The sequence below is a fragment of the Synchiropus splendidus genome, chromosome 7 (assembly GCF_027744825.2).
Source record: "Synchiropus splendidus isolate RoL2022-P1 chromosome 7, RoL_Sspl_1.0, whole genome shotgun sequence".
NCBI lineage: Eukaryota > Metazoa > Chordata > Actinopteri > Syngnathiformes > Callionymidae > Synchiropus > Synchiropus splendidus.
The window spans coordinates 16,905,126-16,921,233 of NC_071340.1; the positions used below are offsets into that span (position 1 = coordinate 16,905,126).

Genomic DNA, 16,108 nt, shown 5'->3' on the forward strand with positions numbered 1-16,108 from the left:
ACGTTCACCTCTGCGTTACAGTTTGACTCGCAGGGTTTCCAACAAACTGAGAAACAATTTTTGTACCGGTGGATTCATCATGTGAAATTGCACAAGAAAGCCGTACATTAAGTGACACACACACCGCCCGCCGGCACACGCACACACACACACACTTAGCTCCTGGACACTTTCATCGCTGTCTTGGATAAATCAACAAGCTTGAGCTTGAGCTTTAGTTTCAGCAGCAGCAGCAGCAGCAGCAGCAGAACATAGAGGCAGAGTCGAGGTTAGCGATGACCAAACACAAACCACTGGAAGTGTGACTACATGCCGCTGTGTGAGTGTGTGTGTGAGTGTGTGTGTGTCCTGCATTGCCCCACAGCACAGCAGCAGGATAGCTTCACTCTACCTTGGCCTCAGTCCAGCAGAAACAAATGTTACTGGAGGTGCTCAGGATATCCGAAATGAAGGAAGAAATGCCAAGACGCATGATGTCAAGCGATACAGGAGGAGAGACGTAAAGGCATGTACGAGAGAGAGAGAGGTAGAGAGAGAGAGATGCTGTTAGGACAGAGACCGAGCAGGACTGAGGAGCGAGAGAGTCGACGAGAGTGGGACAGAGACGGGGGAGGAGGAGGAGGGGAGAGGAGTGTGTGAGGGATGAGTAGCAGGACAGTAGGGGTAAGTAGGGTTATAGATATGGAGCAGGACGGAGAAAGGATATAAGACGTTCAGGTGGAGAGGTGGGGGTGGATTCTAACAAATTTTCAGCAGAAATAAAGAACGACAGGGGGACAATAGAACGAGAGCAGGTGGAGGTAGAAGTGGAAAAACACACAGGAAAAAGGAGTATGGAGTATTCTAGTTTCAAGGCGGGTGAGAGAAGCTTGAGTCTGGGGAGAATTGAAGTTGATGGTCACCTCCATACTTCCCCTGGTAGTCAGAGAAAATATCATGAAGAACCAGGAGGAATTACAAGCCAACCTCTCGTCTGGCCCAAAGCCAAGCCCCACCAGAGGCGAGGCAGTAAAGCGCCAGCTCAGTCATGACGCTAGCGCTAAAGGATGATGTGTTTGAGGGTGTTGGATCAGCCACCGAAGGACCGGACCGGCTTCAGCTGAGGCCTCAGTAGAGATGCGGGTGGTGGCTGTCAGGGATGATTGACAGAAAGAGAAGGCGCATGTGCACAGAGGAGAGAAATGTTATGTCACTGGATCAGAGACGACATGATAGGTGAATAGATTAATATGGAAAGTTTGCTTTGTATATTTGTAATTGCACACCATAATAACGTGTTGTTATTATTGTTTTAAATTGTTTGGGTTTGGGTTTGTCTTGTGACAGAGTTACGATATTCTTCGTATAAAATAAGTTAAATTCCCAATGGAGTTTCGTCCACTGATCGCAAGTGGTGGAGGGAGCTTGCTCATTTCGTCCAAGTGTCTTGCGTATTTCATAATGCAGAGAAAATTGTTCAAAATAAGAAAAAATAAAAAATAAAATAAAAATAAAATAAAATATTTCATAATAAATATGAACCACGTTTGCTATTATTATTTGTGTAATTTTCTCAGCTGGAGAAACAGAGAAAAGTTGCCAACGTAGCGTTCCTTTGGCGCCTTCGTGTCATGTGACCTGTGATGTTAAAAAGAAAGTAAAAAAAACACCTGTCCTGGCTGAACATTGCTGAATAGGATTGAGATAACGCTTCAATAGTCTTATGTAAATAATAGAGATAAATAATAATAGATTTTATAATGATACATGTATAATAAGTCTGAGGCTGTGGTTCTCCGCTCTGAAAGGCCCTGCAGGTCAGGAGGGAGTCTTAGGGGTCTTGTTCATGAGTGAGTGGAGAAGTGAGTGAGAGATTGCGATGGCATTGTCCTTGTCTGGTGTAGTGAAGAGAGAGCTGAGCAAGGAGGCAAGATTTACCGGTGACGCTCATGTAACTAAGAGTAGGATCCAAGAGAGAGAAATAGTGAGTGTGTGACTTCCAACATTTCACATGTATCTATCAAAACTAGCACCTGAACATCACAGGACTGAGTTTGGACACTTTTCACTGCATAGTATTGATGTCACATTGCTCACTTAAATGTTTGTAAAATTAAAGTTTTATTGTACAAATATCCTTGTGTTGAAGTTTTTAATGCGCCCCTGCAACTTAACCTCGGGCCCAACTTTGACCTCTGCGCTTAAGATTGGTGTTTTTTAAGGAGAATGATTCAAGAGTGACGCTGCAACCCTGTCACATGGAGTGTCAAGGTCAGTGCCTCAAGTTGGAGAGACAAACAAGAAGACGTGCGCACTCGCTGACCAATGTTAGAGCCAGTCAAGGCTCTGCCCTCTCGCTCTTCTGCCCAATTGATGGTGGAGCACAAAAAACAATTCTGACCAAAGAAGCTTCACTTCCTGTAATAGCAAATATCTTTGAACCAAGTGACATTTCAACATTTCAGCCTCACTGTAAAGGTGATTATAACATTTTGTCTCGTATTTGTTACTGTTTTAATCCTGAAAACATTCATTGTCACCTCACACTGGCTCACACACACTCGTGCAGACACTGTACCTGCTGGGCTTCCAGAGCTTGCGAGGGGGAGGGATCAGCTCCCTCTTGTTGAGCGGGGCGACGCCCAGGGCCGCCTGCATGATGGTGATGAACTTCTTGTACTTCATGGCGATGCTCCCAAAGCAGCCGTCAGTCAGAAGCATCACAGAGGCTGTGGGGATCAGGGTCCCCGCGCGTCATGACCAAGCCCAGGAGCCGCAGTGGCAAACAGCTGCACGCCGATTTGAGCGCAAGCATTAATGTTACATAATCGAGAGAGAAAATCCCACCACAGAAAGAAAATAGGGGCACTAAGCCTCCAGCTGCTCAAAGTGGTAATCTCCCGCCACCATCGTCTATGTCTTTGCTTTTTAGCTTTCACTGCGTGTGAGGCACCACCTGACGTCAAGGTCACTGAGGCCCGCTAAGGTCAGAGGACATGCTTCCTGTGTTGCAAAATGATGATGATGCAAAGGGAGGTGGAGCTGACTGAGTCTGCGCTTCACAGCTGTGAGTCTTTGTAATATCACAGTTATTACAAAGGCAAATGCAAACAAGAATAAGCAAATGAGCTGTCAAAGACTTCATCATCCTCCGTCCACCTCCATGTTGATGCTGCTAAAGGCTTGGTTGCTCCACAGTTCGGGAAAGCTCAACCACACAGTGATGATGACCTGATGTAGCTCTCTCACATTATGACTGCAGGAGAAGACGTGACTAAACGGACCCGTCACTATTTGAAGCCTCCTAAATGGAAGCTGGGCAAAGTACTGAGGAAGAGGTTCACCTGTTTGGAGGTCCCGAAATGTATCGCTGTCCAGGTGCTCAAGTGTGTTGCCTCTTTTTCATCTTAGTTATTCATAATTAATTGTCCAAAAATGTCTAATTTTGGAGCATTTTTTTAATGCAATGAAAGTTGCAATCATTCATGGTTCTGGAACAACATGAGGGGAAATAAGGACCTTTGCAAATGAGCTTGTGTCAGTTTGTAGCCTACAGCCCAGTTTGTAGGCTGCAACGATTTTAGCAAAATGTGCTAGATTTGCAAAAAGCAGTGAGTATTTCAAGTGCAATGGATACACACACACACACACACAAAATAAAAATGCCATGTAAAAAAAACTGATGATAACATGAGTCTTTTTAAATTCTAATCTTCTGTGAGTTGTTTCCGGGTTGACAGCGTGTCGTGACGCTTGTTGTTTTGTTACGGAGCTCCTCCCAAGGGCGGAGACTGAGGGGCATTTGGATGGAGCTTTAAGCTTTAAGGTGTTTCCATTATTTTGTCCAACCCCTGTAGTATCAGAAACAGTCTGGAGAGCGGTGGCTCTTGCTGTCAGCCATGTTTGATTACGTCTGCCCCATATAGTGTTCGGTTGACGCTGCACCAGTGAGTTTCACTTCTTTATTCTGTCAATTCTACTTTCCAATCATGGGAAAATGGACTTTCATGAACGGATTTATGATCGTTCACGTCCGAGTTGCAACCCAATATTTGTTGGCCAATGTGTTTGGCATCGCTCGTGAGTTCATGTCTCCAAGGAGGGAGGGAATACGATGCCGCACATAGGCCACATAGAGGTCGTAGTGATTGGACAATTGCTGCGCCTTGCAGATTTGCTTTTATAGTTGGCATCGCAACATCGCCAACTCCTGGAGGGATTGCTTTATATACGACACTCTATTTTGCTGAAACTAACTTCATCTTGCCCCTCAAACGGTGATACATGGTGTTGAAAGAGAAGAGTAGAAACCTCCTCTGGTCTCTGTGTGGGAATCAATGCAGTGATACTGAAGCATCTCTCTTTCACTCTCACTTTGGAAAACTGGAGTCAATGTCAGCTACAGGAAAGTTTCAGCCATGATTCCAAAATGTTATCGCAACAGTCACAACAGTCGCTGACTCACCACTCTCACTCTCTCAGACTGGAACAGGTTCTCTTGCACCAGTGGGACTGCAGACAGCCTCAAGCCGGGATACACGTGTTGCTACCATCGTCCTCTCTTTGGGCACCATTTTGTACTGCTCCACCAGAGAAAACTCTCATCTGTGAGAAACTTTTAAATAGTTTTCAGTCCTCTACTGTCTTCGGATTATACCTGAACCTGTTTTGTGCCTGCAGATGTTCCTAAATCTGGCTCCTCCCTTGCCTGCAAATCATTCAAGCCACGCAGAAAATTTTTCCCACACTTCCGCCACCGTGGGTCGATTCCTGCCAAGTTTACGTCTGACTCAAATTTAATGATAAAAGCTGCAACTAATTCATGTTTTATGTAATGTGAGTATAGTTTCTGACGTATAATCCAGTAAATTAGAACCGAATAATCTTCTGACGCTAATCCAGGAGAGAAGAGAATAAAGTCTGCGTCCTAATCTGGGATCAGGCTCTATCCTCATGGAGCCTGGCAACTTTCCGGGATTCGGTCATTTTGATAGTCGCCACTCGTTTTAATGGAACTAGAGTCCGGAAATGCTGAAAACAGATGAGTGAGCGTGAAGTTCTGCACCCTCGGTTGGTACTGGATCAGAGCTGGAGCTGTAAATTCAACTGTTTTCTACTGACGGTCGACTTTTTGGAAAGTTTTTTTCCTTCACGGGTCAAAGCACCACCCATTTTCGTGGCGGCAACTCACACTCAAAAACCCTGAGAGCCTGAACAATGTTCCTGATGTTGAGACCTTCATCTTGTTTGTGTGATTTACAGTAAGGATTAGATGAGATGGCCTTTGACTTCAGTGACAGATTTATGGGTTTGTGTAAGGAGGTTTTCTGGTTCTGTCCCTCATATATGTGATGGAACCCAGGACTGAAGACTTGGGAATCAGTGGCTTATCAAACAATTTATATTGCACTGCCACCTAGTGGTCAAAGAGAATCGAGCATATTATAAACAAAAGTTCCTCCAGAACATTATGACCACCGAGAGATCGTTTTCTGGGAGCCACACGGAGCAGAACTCCACCTCAGAGTCAGGGAGCTCAGTGTTTCATTATTTGATAATAAGTTACAATAAAAGTCAGGTTATCATTTCACACAACTCTCTTCACTGTGATGTCCATGACTGGCAGGTCCCGCTCACGGTGGAGGCCCATCAGGAGTGAGGGAGCGAGTCCAGGTCCATGCTGTTGTTGAAGATGAGAGAAAACTCCCTGGACAGGAGCTGGTGGAGGCTGACGCCGTCATGGGAGTAAACCCAGCGTTTACCGGTCCAGTCGTAGCGCTTGGGCCCGCTGCAAACACAACATCGATCAGTATAGACCGTGTGGCTGGTGAGATGCTCCGTCTCTTGTACAAGTTCACCACAAAATAGGGCTGGCAGAACTGGACACAAACGACTGAACTGTTTGGTGGCCCATTCCGGGCCCCAAAATAAATCGGCACACTCCTCAATGCTGTTGTTAAAACCTTCTTCTCTCTGTGGAGCCCACAAATAACCCACGAGTGATAAAGCAGCCTGTGTAAACGTTCAGTAGCTCATCAAACAGAAGCGTTTCTATATTTCTTTTGCTATAAAAAAAAGTGAAACCTATAGGCAGGATGGCTGAACAAGCGTGTTTTGTTGGGGATTTCTCTTTAGGAGCTGCTAGATCACATTATAAACGGAGTGCTAGCTGCAGTGTTCGAGGCTGTGAAGCCATTAATATCCAGCAGGAATCAATGACGCCGCCCTCACTGGCTGACACACAAGCATGCGGATGAGAGGCCAAATACAGAGGGAGCACTTCCAGCTCTCACCTGGAGGGGGACGACAGCCAGATCTGTCTGTTCGGTGTCTGTTTGTTGATGACATAGGTGCCGTGGTTTCCACCCACCTTCACCGTCAACACACCGCTCTGCAAAGCAACAACACAGGACACAAACTGGACGTTAAACACAAGCATTTGCCCAATGATTCTGTTCCTTTATTGGGCTGACGGACCACTCCAGCCTCGAAGGGAGTCGGCAGCATAGTTTGGAAAACTACAAGTTTCTCAGCATGCAGTAGTTTGAACTACACATCTGCACCAAGTAGTCGTGCTTGATGTGATGCCACCGTAACTAGCAGCAACTATCAGCAGATTATAGTTCAGATTATAGTGTAGTGGGGTCACAGCTTTGCTCTTCCTGTAGAACTGGCTGAGCAGCTCCTGAGAGCATCAAGCAGGAGATGATCCAGTCACTGCAACAGCAGCTTCAGATAAGATCTTTCATTCATATGAGGTGACATTAAAATGGTCCCGTGCTTGCTGGCTCCGCCTCCAACACTTTACTGGTGCAAAGGTCATGTAGCTTTCAAAGGAATGTCCAAAATGTTGAATGACATTCAACATTTAAGGAGATGAGCGCGTGACTTACAGAGAAGACAACGTCATAGTCGCCTCCTGTGAAGTTCTCGTCCATCAAGTCTTCGAAATAGTCGGCCAGTGCGTCCAGAGTCTGGTCAGCCAGCTTCTCATAAGCTGCCTCCGACAGCTCACTGACACACACACACACACACACACACACACACACACACACACACACACACACACACACACACACACACACACACACACAATAGAAATACAAGTTTTTAGCCGTAAACTGCAGTTCAACTTCTTGACTAGTGTCCTCACATTTTCTGCTCCAAGCCGCTTGCCTGCACTGCTCTTGTCATGTGGAGATTCCTCCTCTGAACGTTTGCATCAAACCGCCTCTGAACAGGACCAGAGCATGGTGGTGACACACACATGAAGACAAGCCAAAACAAAAACTCACACGACTGAGACAAAGATAGATATTTGATCGGCGCTAAGAAACATATTAAGAACAAGAACACGAGTATGTGGAACCAACTGAGGCATATAAACAGACGGTGCCTTTAGTTTTCACACAAGTCAAAAGTGAAGTTAGTTACCTGCGAGGAGGCACCGCAGACCCTCCGGGACCAGGTGACGTCAGCCGCCAGCACAACCCGCTGCGTGCTCCTGATGTGTGAACAAAGATGACTCGCTCCTCGACATAAGAACATGATGTTTCTCAACGTACTGGACTGCCGTGAACCGAAACCACGGACTGACTTCGACTGCGCTTCCTCTTACACCCAGCTCCGGTCGCTCGTCGTCGCCGTAAAGAGCGTTTTACTGCCACCCGCTGTTTCGGAGGCTGTACTGCAGTTTCTTCTTCGTGTAGAGATTCTGACCGCTTCCAACCAACAAGCGCATCACTGTCATCTAATGTATTGGAGTGTGGTAACATAAACTAAACTAAAATAAAATAAACTAAACTAAAATAAAACATCACCACTGATGGAACTGGAAAACAGGCCTGCATGAGTTTATCCTTCATATTTACTCCGTACCAGTAGAGTCTGCGTCATGAATCCGAAATTATAATCTGGGCTACACACATCCATATTTATTCAAATGGCACCGTAGTCAAATGTCCTGGGTCAAAGGAATGAGGTGACTGCGCAGTTCCAATCCAGTATCACCCCAAAACCCAAAGGAAAACATTGAACAACCATCAAGTGAAAACATTCTGGCTTCTGGACCAGGACGTTGTGGCATCATTGAGTTTAATGGAAGAGGTTTTATCACCAAATGACAACAGAAACAACCCTATAGTGTCTTCAGAGATATTAAAGCAAGTCTGACCCTATAATATCATGCTAAAGCTCAGTGGTTGCAGAGCACATGGAGTACTGGTGGGGGAAAACTAATGTGATGGTAACAATCCAACAAGAAGCAAAGTACAAGTATCTTTGATAGAGTTGGAACGTGGAAGGTCAAAACGTGACGACACAGGAAAAAAATGGTTTGACATGGTCGTCAGAAATCACAGGTAGGGTATCAGTTTACTGGAGAGAGCACCTGCAGTGTTTTAGACGTCAGGTTTCTGCAGTCCCCCTCACAACTGGCAGGGTTCCTTCTCACCTGGTTAGTGAGGGTCAGTCATAAGGTGCAGCAACTTCACAGCTGACATTCCAACTGCACTCGAGCTGTGACATGAGCCGTGACCAAAGACATATAAAAGTCCATCATTGCTTCAAGAGTTGAGAGGAAATCAGTCGGGAAAATTGCAAAAACTCCCCAAAGACCAGGACCCAACGTGACCCTGCGAGGCCCTTGGCCTGTATTTCTGAGGCCCTCACGAGGTCAGAGTGAAACAATGAAACATTTATTGTGATTTGGCTTGATTTTCTCTTCCATTTCATGGGTGAATTACATCACAATAGTTTTTCATCAGTGAACCTTTTCATGAAAATGTTTCTTCACAAAATAAGTTGGAAAAATAGTGAGATTATTTTGCAATAATGCTCCTCGCAATCGTTGTACATGTAACTTTTGCACAGGTCAACAGATCATCATTTGAATAGATTTATGAAGAGTCTAAAAATAAATGTTGTGTTTTCTATATTACATCATTTACATTTGTCCCCCCCCCCATATTACACCTCCACTGACTCATTTCTTCCTCTCACAACAGCAAACAGGACAAATAAATAAAGGTCCTCACGCAGTGAGAGAGATTGGTTTGTATTCATTCCTGGCATCAAGGAAGATTACAAAACAACAACATCAGCACGGGTGGTGTCCTCAGGTGTGCTATAGAGTCACTGCTGTGCGTCCCTCTGTTCTGCAGATCCTCTCAGGAGGCCTTCCCTGAGCATGTTCCTGGTGTCTCCTGCAGGTTGACCTTTGACCTGCAGAGCACAGACATCGTAGCTGTAAATATAAACGAGAGCGGGACATGAACTCCACGCATGAGTGTAAGAACAGGTTCCGCACTCTTGAAAAATGAAGCCACTGAAGCCACAAAGAAAGATGAACTGGTTATTATAGTCACCTGTTGTGTATCATGTGACTCTTGACCAGGTGCCCGGCTGCCAAAGCTGACATCAGCGAGAGTTCTCCGGCCAGCACAGTGGCACACACCACCCTGGCAAACTGACGGGCGTTATCTCCGGGACATTCCTTGCTGGCTCCCTGCACGCCCAGCATCTTCACACAGACATGCAAAAACAAACCCTTAGTTCTGAGTTTCACCAGCAAACCTCAGGAATGATGACACCGACAGGGGGGGGTGTCTCACCTGAAGACAGGCTTGTTGGGGGGGCAGATTGGTGCCCCCTCCCACGGTGCCCAGCTCTATGGAGGGCATGGTGCAGCTGATATAGAGGTCCTCTCCTGTAGGTCCGGACGCCTCCATCAGAGTGATGCAATTACTGCTGCCGACCGACTGGGCTGGATCCTGCAGGACAAACCCTCGTCGTGAGCTGCAGAAAAGCCCTCCAGATTCTTCTCTGAGAGCGAAGGTTACCTGACCACAGGCAATGTAGATGGCAGCCACCAAGTTAGCAGCATGAGCATTGAAGCCTCCGATGCTGCCGGCCATGGCGGAGCCCACCAAGTTCTTATTGATGTTGACCTCCACCAGCGCTGCCGTCGTCGTCTTTAAAACCTACAAACGAGGACCGTATCAAATACTGCACAGTGGTATCAAAGCGATCCAGTTTTGGGCACTAAATTTATCCTCAAGAACCCGTGAGTCAGGAGGCACCACGCAGGGTTTCCCCACTGCAGTAATACGAGCAACGATTTTTCACAGCTCTTTTTCTGACCCATCACAACCTTTTGCTAGTTTGGTTCCAGAGTTTGGACCTGCGTTATGCTAGTGTGAACAGAGCGTGACACTACCATAGCTCTCCTCTACTGGGTCAATCTGACCAAGGCCTTTCTGCTACCCTCCATCTGCTTTAAACAAATGGAACATCTGGAGAGAAACCATTCAGCTGCTCAAAGACGCGTGTCACTACCTCTGTGCCTTTGAGTCTCATGCATCAGTGCTGCCTTCTCTTAAAAATAAAATGAATTATGACTCATTGACTTGTTAATTAAGTGTTGGGTGTGTCCCCTCAATGGCATTGAGGGGACACACGGACCAGAGGAATGAACATCTCACCTGTTGGACCACTTTAGCAGGAATGACTGCCTCACAAACTGCTGACTTCCCTCTGCCTTCAATCCAATTGATGGCAGCAGGCTTTTTATCGGTGCAGAAGTTCCCACTGACGGCCAGCAGCTGGAGGTCAGGGAAGTGCTGCTGCAGGAGCTGCAGGGCCTGCTCTGTACCCTGTAGACCACACACACACACACACACACACACAAAAGTTACAAACAAGTGGTTCAGGATCGGAGATGACTCACTACATCAGTCAGTTTGAGAGAGAGCTACCTTGGAGATCATGTTCATCCCCATAGCATCGCCTGTTTTAGAGTGGAAGCGGATGTAGAGATTTCTTCCTGCTTGACCGACAAGTAACCTCTGGAGCTGAGCAAACCTACGAAGAGAAGCTAAGGTTAGTCTTCGTCTTTCCTCCTCCTCCTTCTTCTCATCATCACAGATTCGAGAACACGTTCATCAACATGAGAAACTGATGTCTGCCTCAGGACATCTTTATCCCGAGCTAACCTGATGACGTTTGTACGTGACTCATGGCTCACCTGCTCGTGCTGTCGAAAGCCTCCTTAACTGCCTGAAACCCCTCAGAGCTCTCCAGCCAGGCTTTGACCTCCGCAGCCATGCAGGCTGACGGGAGCTTGACCACGGGCCCACGGGTCATGCTGTCGGCCAGGATACGACTGTCGGCACCGCCTGCCAACTGAGTCAGACACAGATTAGAATGTTTGAAAGGCTCTTTCAAATCATATCTAAAACATCTCGCATTAGCATAAGCATTAAGAAACCTCTGGTATAAATGGCATAAATGCATGAGCAGAAAACGGCAGCATCGCCAGGCTTTCTATCATAATATTTGGACAACACCTACAGCGATGGCGCGGCAGCCCCGGTTGGTACTGGCTACCAAGCAGCCCTCGGTGGTTGCCATTGGAACTTGGAACTGCTTTCCATCCAGATGCAGCGGTCCGGCGACACCGACAGGAACGGGCATGAAGCCGATGACATTCTCACAGCAGGTGCCCATCACCTGGAGAAAGATTCAAGGACAGTCAAGGTTGGGTCTCTCCACTGGGTGATTGTAGAGGTTCACCTTGGAGTAGTCGTAGTTAGTGAAGGGCAGTGAGGACAAGGCGGAGGGGAACGGAAGCTTTCTTGAGATGAACATTCTTCGAATGGCCACTCCTCTCTCGGGGGTCTCCATCAGGGCCTCCAGCTTGTAGGCAGGAATGACTTTGGATTCCACCAGCAGCAGAATTTCCGCATCACTGAGGAAACTCGGGCCCATCTGTGGGACACAGAGGCAGGGCCTTTGCTTGGCTGTCCAGAGAAGGGGACCTTCCTGGGGGAACCAACCTCTGGGTCTTTAAAGATGGCCACACACTCGTCTAGTCCTCGGGGTTGCAGGGGGATGTTAGTCTGAACCACACTGGGGATCATCTCTTCTTCACCACCGAGGACGAAACCACCCTTGGGCTGAGCCTCAGGTTCGATGGGTGTGGGAGACACATTTGCTGTAATTCACCATTGCACAATTAAACCACAGCCTTGAAGACTGGCTCAGGCTACAGAGCAAAGAGCACACAGTTAGTGACTAGCTATCTAAAGTACTCATTCATTATCCACCGTTTATCAGGTCAGATCAAGGGGGCAGCTGCCCGTGCAAAAGCGGCTCCCTCCCTCTCCCCAGACACCGTCTCTTGGTAGCAGGAGACCACCGTTCTGCTCACAAAGCCACCCTTATCCACTTCCCTTGGTCTGTGTCCACAGAAGTCAAGTGTGACTCGCACCCTAGTCGTCGGACCACACTCTCTCTGTCTCCATCTTCAAGCTGTGTCACTCAGCATGTAGGAATGCCAACTGAGATTCTCATCATGGCAGAGTATCTTAAGTCTGGGAGCCAAAAGCAATAACATCATCGACAAAAACCAGATCCTCGTCACTCCCAGCCAAGGTTCTGCCAAATATGGCAACAGAACTAGTGCCAGTGACTGACTCCAGATGTATTTGATTTATCACCAGCAAGGCAGGCCAGACTCCAACACCAACTCATGGAGACCCTTCCTTCAGGAAACCCTGGAAAACCCAGGCCAATGCCTTCTCCAAACCTTCATGAGGAGCTGCTCCACCACCTGGATGGAAGTCACACAGCTGCTCCTGAACATGAGGTTCTAGTAGCAGACAGATCCACCAGTACTCCAGAATGGATCTTACTGGGGCGCAAACCAAGGGGTTCCCTAGGTCCTATTGTCATTATGAGTCAGTTGGAGTCCGAAACTCTGCTGACATCACAGAGAAGAAGTGGAACTCTTGTACATTTCCGGCTCACCTTTGTCTTTGGTCACGACAGGCGGCTCCGTCCTGCAGCAGGACTCTGTGGCCCGGGGCTGGATGAGGGGCGTGGAGGACATGGTCATGGGGTTCTTTAATGAAAGTGTCGACTCCATCTCTGCTTGCTCGAAGAAGATGTATTTGATAGCCAAGAGCAGGGCCAAGGTCAGGCAGATCACCTGCTCCACGTCCATGGTGACCATCCTGAAAGAAGACCAGGCTAATGTGGGACCCAGGAAAACCACCTGGTCAGAGTTCTGGTGCCTCACTGTCTAAGCCGATGATCGCAGACAGAGGGCTGCGTCATCACGGTCTATTAGGGGCAAGTTGGAGAAAGGGATGAGTGAAGATGGGTGTAGGCCTCTCACCTGGTGAGGTAGAAGTGCCACAGTGGTGCCTGAGGCTCAATCCTCCGCGGAGACAGCCGTTCGAGAGTCAGTCCCACGTCTGGGATCCCCACCTTCAGGTTGATAGAGGAGGGCTCAGCGATCCATCGGCTGTGGGCGTGAACCATGACCAGGCCCAGAGACTGCAGAGTGGACCAGAGACATCATTCATGATGGGAGAAGAAAGTGAGATCAAGAGCAAACCACCACTTACCATGATCATTTTCACTCTCTGTGTGACTGGGTTGGGCTTGTTATCTTCTTCTTCCTCAATCACCTGGGAGAAGTTGCTCAGCTGCCAGATGGGGTGGCCCTCCTGGCTCTCCCGCGACAGCTACCGGAAAACACACAGTCAGTTGTGAAGACGTGACGCCACCGCCGCCACAGGAATCCAAACATTACCATACCTCCAGCACCAGCGACACACAAGCAGGGAAGAAGGTCAGGAACACAAAGTAGTTGGCCAAAACCGACATGCAGCCAAAGCAGCACATGATCTCCAGCTGCCGCACCCCTGCAACATATGACAGGTCACTGCAGCGAGAATACAGGGGGCAGTGTGGAGTCGATGGCAATATTGGGGGGAGAGAAAATGGGTTGTGTTGTGTGGCCAGACAGACAGACAGACAGACAGACAGACAGACAGACAGACAGACAGACAGACAGACAGACAGACAGACAGACAGACAGACAGACAGACAGACAGACAGACAGACAGATAGATAGATAGATAGATAGATAGATAGATAGATAGATAGATAGATAGATAGATAGATAGATAGATAGATAGATAGATTGATGGCGCAGCGCCAAAGAAGAATCCAGCTATGGTGACTAATGCATACCTGACATGGTCCCCACTCCAATGACCAGGCACTCCACCAAGGCGTCCAGGGTGAAGGTCGGGCCCAGTACCGCCATGCCACGTGCAATGTTGTCCCTCACTTCATCCTGTGACAGGTCTCATTACAACACCATGTTTTCCATCTAAAGGTTTCACAGAGAGTCGTTTTTGTACCTGAGAGTTGGAGCTCAGGGCGAACTTGGCCAAAGCACAAGCTTTTGACAGGTCGATGAGAAGAAGGAAGAAAGGCAGCGCCTCGCTGGGAGAGAAGGAGGAGTCCTTGAGCTGAAACCATGTTGTGTCACATCACAAGGCACAAAATGAACCTACTTCAGACCGGTCAGCTCTCGGTCCAGGAAATGGATCACCACCGTGCTGAACACGAAGCTGGAAAATATGGTGAAGAGGCCGGCGATGCCTGCAACAAATCTGACCTCAGCGATTTGCAGATTTAATTCATTTATTACACTCATGTTGTACCCAAAATATACTTGGATCCCAGCTGTCTTAGGTTCTGAAACTGCAGGTAGATGTAGATGATGGCGATGCAGCGTGTGATGGTCAGAATGATGATGTCGCTGCTGAGGACTTGCTGCCAAATGTGAAGAAATGAAAGATGAAAAACCTGTTTGATTTCAGTGGCAGGGCGACTGGAGCACTCACCTCCTCCGTCGTAGGGCAGTCGAAGTTCCAGCCGCAGATCCGATCGTTGCCAGTGAACATGTTCATGGACAACATGCAGATGGTGAGTGTGATGGTGCCAACTATCACCTCCCACGGGTGGGACGCCACCCAGTGGCCGTGCACGCGGAACAAGCCAGACAGCATCCTGGAGGGCAGCTGTCAGAGAACAGCAGAAGAACGTGAGACAAGTGTGCGACAGTGCGTGGATCTCAGGTCAGGGGAGCTTGACTGGCACCCGCGGCATAGCGGGGGTCAGCATTTTTTTAAACTTAAAAAAAAAATCATTTATTACTATTTGAATTCTAAATATAACTCGCTTATTTAGAAGACCTTTTCTCCATCCCCTGCCCCCTTTAAATTTTAAGTTATTTTACAGGATAATGCTCATTTTAAACAACATACAGTAAATAAATAAAATGTACAAAAAACATGGGCTTAAAATCACATGTTTCACATTGTTTTTACATGAAAAAAGTAAACTAAAATTAAATAATATATAACTACACAGCGAATTTTAGGAATATAATTTCGCGGCGTAGTTACATATGTAGCAACAAAATTTAAATCACATTTCAGATCCATTTTCTCCGTGTCCCTCTCAGGATATGAAGGAAATTGAACTGCTCTGCCCTTCCTGATGAGATTCAGTTACATATTCCGACAAAAGCCTTCTTCAAGAGTTACTCAGCAATTCTATATTCCAGGGTACGTTTCTGTCGCATTAATATCACATATCTATTTTTTAAATCAACGGATAAAAAGGGGGGGAAAAACTGAAATGGAATCACCACATGGAAAAAAAAAATCTAAACACAGGATGATAGCGGCATCAAAGGTGAAATGAAAATACCATTATTACGGTGATGATTTTCATAGATCACCGAGGAGGAACCGGAGTTTCAGTGGAAGAGAAATCGAGAGACATTTGTTTACAGCTCCGTTAACAACTTTTCACGAAGATTCAACCATTATTTCCCAACTTAAATCCTCTTTAAAACCCTCCTCTCCCTGCAGAAGCGGGACCTACCGTGATGAAGGACCGGGGGGGACCTGAGGGGAAGAGGACCTGCAGCCTCCAGGAGCAGCGCCAACGACGGGCTTCGCGGCAGCGGATCCGCGGCTTGACTCTCTCAGACGGGATAGAACGATGGCACGCTATTGCGTCACGCGACTCATCAGCCAATGATAGTGTCCACCTGCTTCACCGGCGTTTTGCACCACGCCCCATTTTCGTGGCGACAGCGATGAAGGGGGCGGGGCGAGGGCGAGGACGCCTGATCTCCCCACTGGCCTGACACGCGGGGCGGCCTCCTCTGATCCGCTGAGGCGCGTGCTGGACTGGAGCTGCCCTGGACAACGCACGCAACTTACACACGTTTATCACCGGGAAAGTCCGCGAAATGAAA

General features: G+C 47.6%; 3 protein-coding genes across 7 annotated transcripts in view; all 3 read right to left on the minus strand.

Annotated features, from left to right (window-relative positions):
* Positions 1-2,721, minus strand: part of LOC128762024 (tight junction protein ZO-2-like) — a 41,708-nt gene extending 38,987 nt beyond the window's left edge. For 3 of the 5 annotated variants that reach the window (XR_008415516.1, XM_053869768.1, XM_053869769.1), the window contains exon 1: positions 2,558-2,721. Coding sequence is in view for 3 of the 5 variants with exons in the window: in XM_053869768.1 (XP_053725743.1) it covers positions 2,558-2,700 (143 nt within the window). In the remaining 2 variants the exon portion in view is untranslated. Of the gene's footprint in view, positions 1-391; positions 527-2,557 lie in introns of those variants that run through there. The other 2 variants (XM_053869774.1, XM_053869770.1) reach the window with 2 other exon arrangements.
* Positions 2,722-3,653: 932 nt separating this feature from the next.
* fxn (frataxin) lies at positions 3,654-7,613 on the minus strand. The gene is made up of 5 exons (XM_053870131.1): positions 7,414-7,613; positions 7,133-7,212; positions 6,873-6,993; positions 6,273-6,370; positions 3,654-5,767 (listed from the first exon to the last, which is right to left on the minus strand). The coding sequence occupies exons 1-5, from the start codon at positions 7,525-7,527 to the stop codon at positions 5,629-5,631; spliced, it is 552 nt and encodes a 183-aa protein (XP_053726106.1). The 5' UTR covers positions 7,528-7,613; the 3' UTR covers positions 3,654-5,628.
* A 1,057-nt stretch (positions 7,614-8,670) lies between these two features.
* On the minus strand, positions 8,671-16,069 carry LOC128762155 (3-hydroxy-3-methylglutaryl-coenzyme A reductase-like). Its single transcript, XM_053870130.1, has 20 exons — positions 15,730-16,069; positions 14,682-14,858; positions 14,499-14,610; positions 14,349-14,436; positions 14,193-14,277; positions 14,020-14,125; positions 13,582-13,688; positions 13,389-13,508; positions 13,157-13,317; positions 12,787-12,992; positions 11,814-11,971; positions 11,551-11,745; positions 11,329-11,487; positions 11,003-11,160; positions 10,734-10,839; positions 10,461-10,631; positions 9,819-9,959; positions 9,591-9,749; positions 9,345-9,499; positions 8,671-9,201 (listed from the first exon to the last, which is right to left on the minus strand). Exons 2-20 carry the CDS (start codon positions 14,844-14,846, stop codon positions 9,147-9,149), a joined length of 2,607 nt encoding a protein of 868 aa, XP_053726105.1. The 5' UTR covers positions 14,847-14,858; positions 15,730-16,069; the 3' UTR covers positions 8,671-9,146.
* Positions 16,070-16,108: the final 39 nt, after the last annotated feature.

Coding starts and splice junctions, on each gene's coding strand:
- fxn (XM_053870131.1), bottom strand. CDS start 7,527: ATGTTCTTATGTCGAGGAGCGAGTCATCTTTGTTCACACATCAGGAGC. Junction 6,994..7,132: donor AGCGGCTTGGAGCAGAAAAT/GTGAGGACACTA, acceptor TGTGTGTGTCAG/TGAGCTGTCGGAGGCAGCTT. Junction 6,371..6,872: donor ACTATGACGTTGTCTTCTCT/GTAAGTCACGCG, acceptor GTTGCTTTGCAG/AGCGGTGTGTTGACGGTGAA.
- LOC128762155 (XM_053870130.1), bottom strand. CDS start 14,846: ATGCTGTCTGGCTTGTTCCGCGTGCACGGCCACTGGGTGGCGTCCCAC. Junction 12,993..13,156: donor TGGCACTTCTACCTCACCAG/GTGAGAGGCCTA, acceptor GTCTTCTTTCAG/GATGGTCACCATGGACGTGG. Junction 9,500..9,590: donor CCCAACAAGCCTGTCTTCAG/GTGAGACACCCC, acceptor GTCTGTGTGAAG/ATGCTGGGCGTGCAGGGAGC.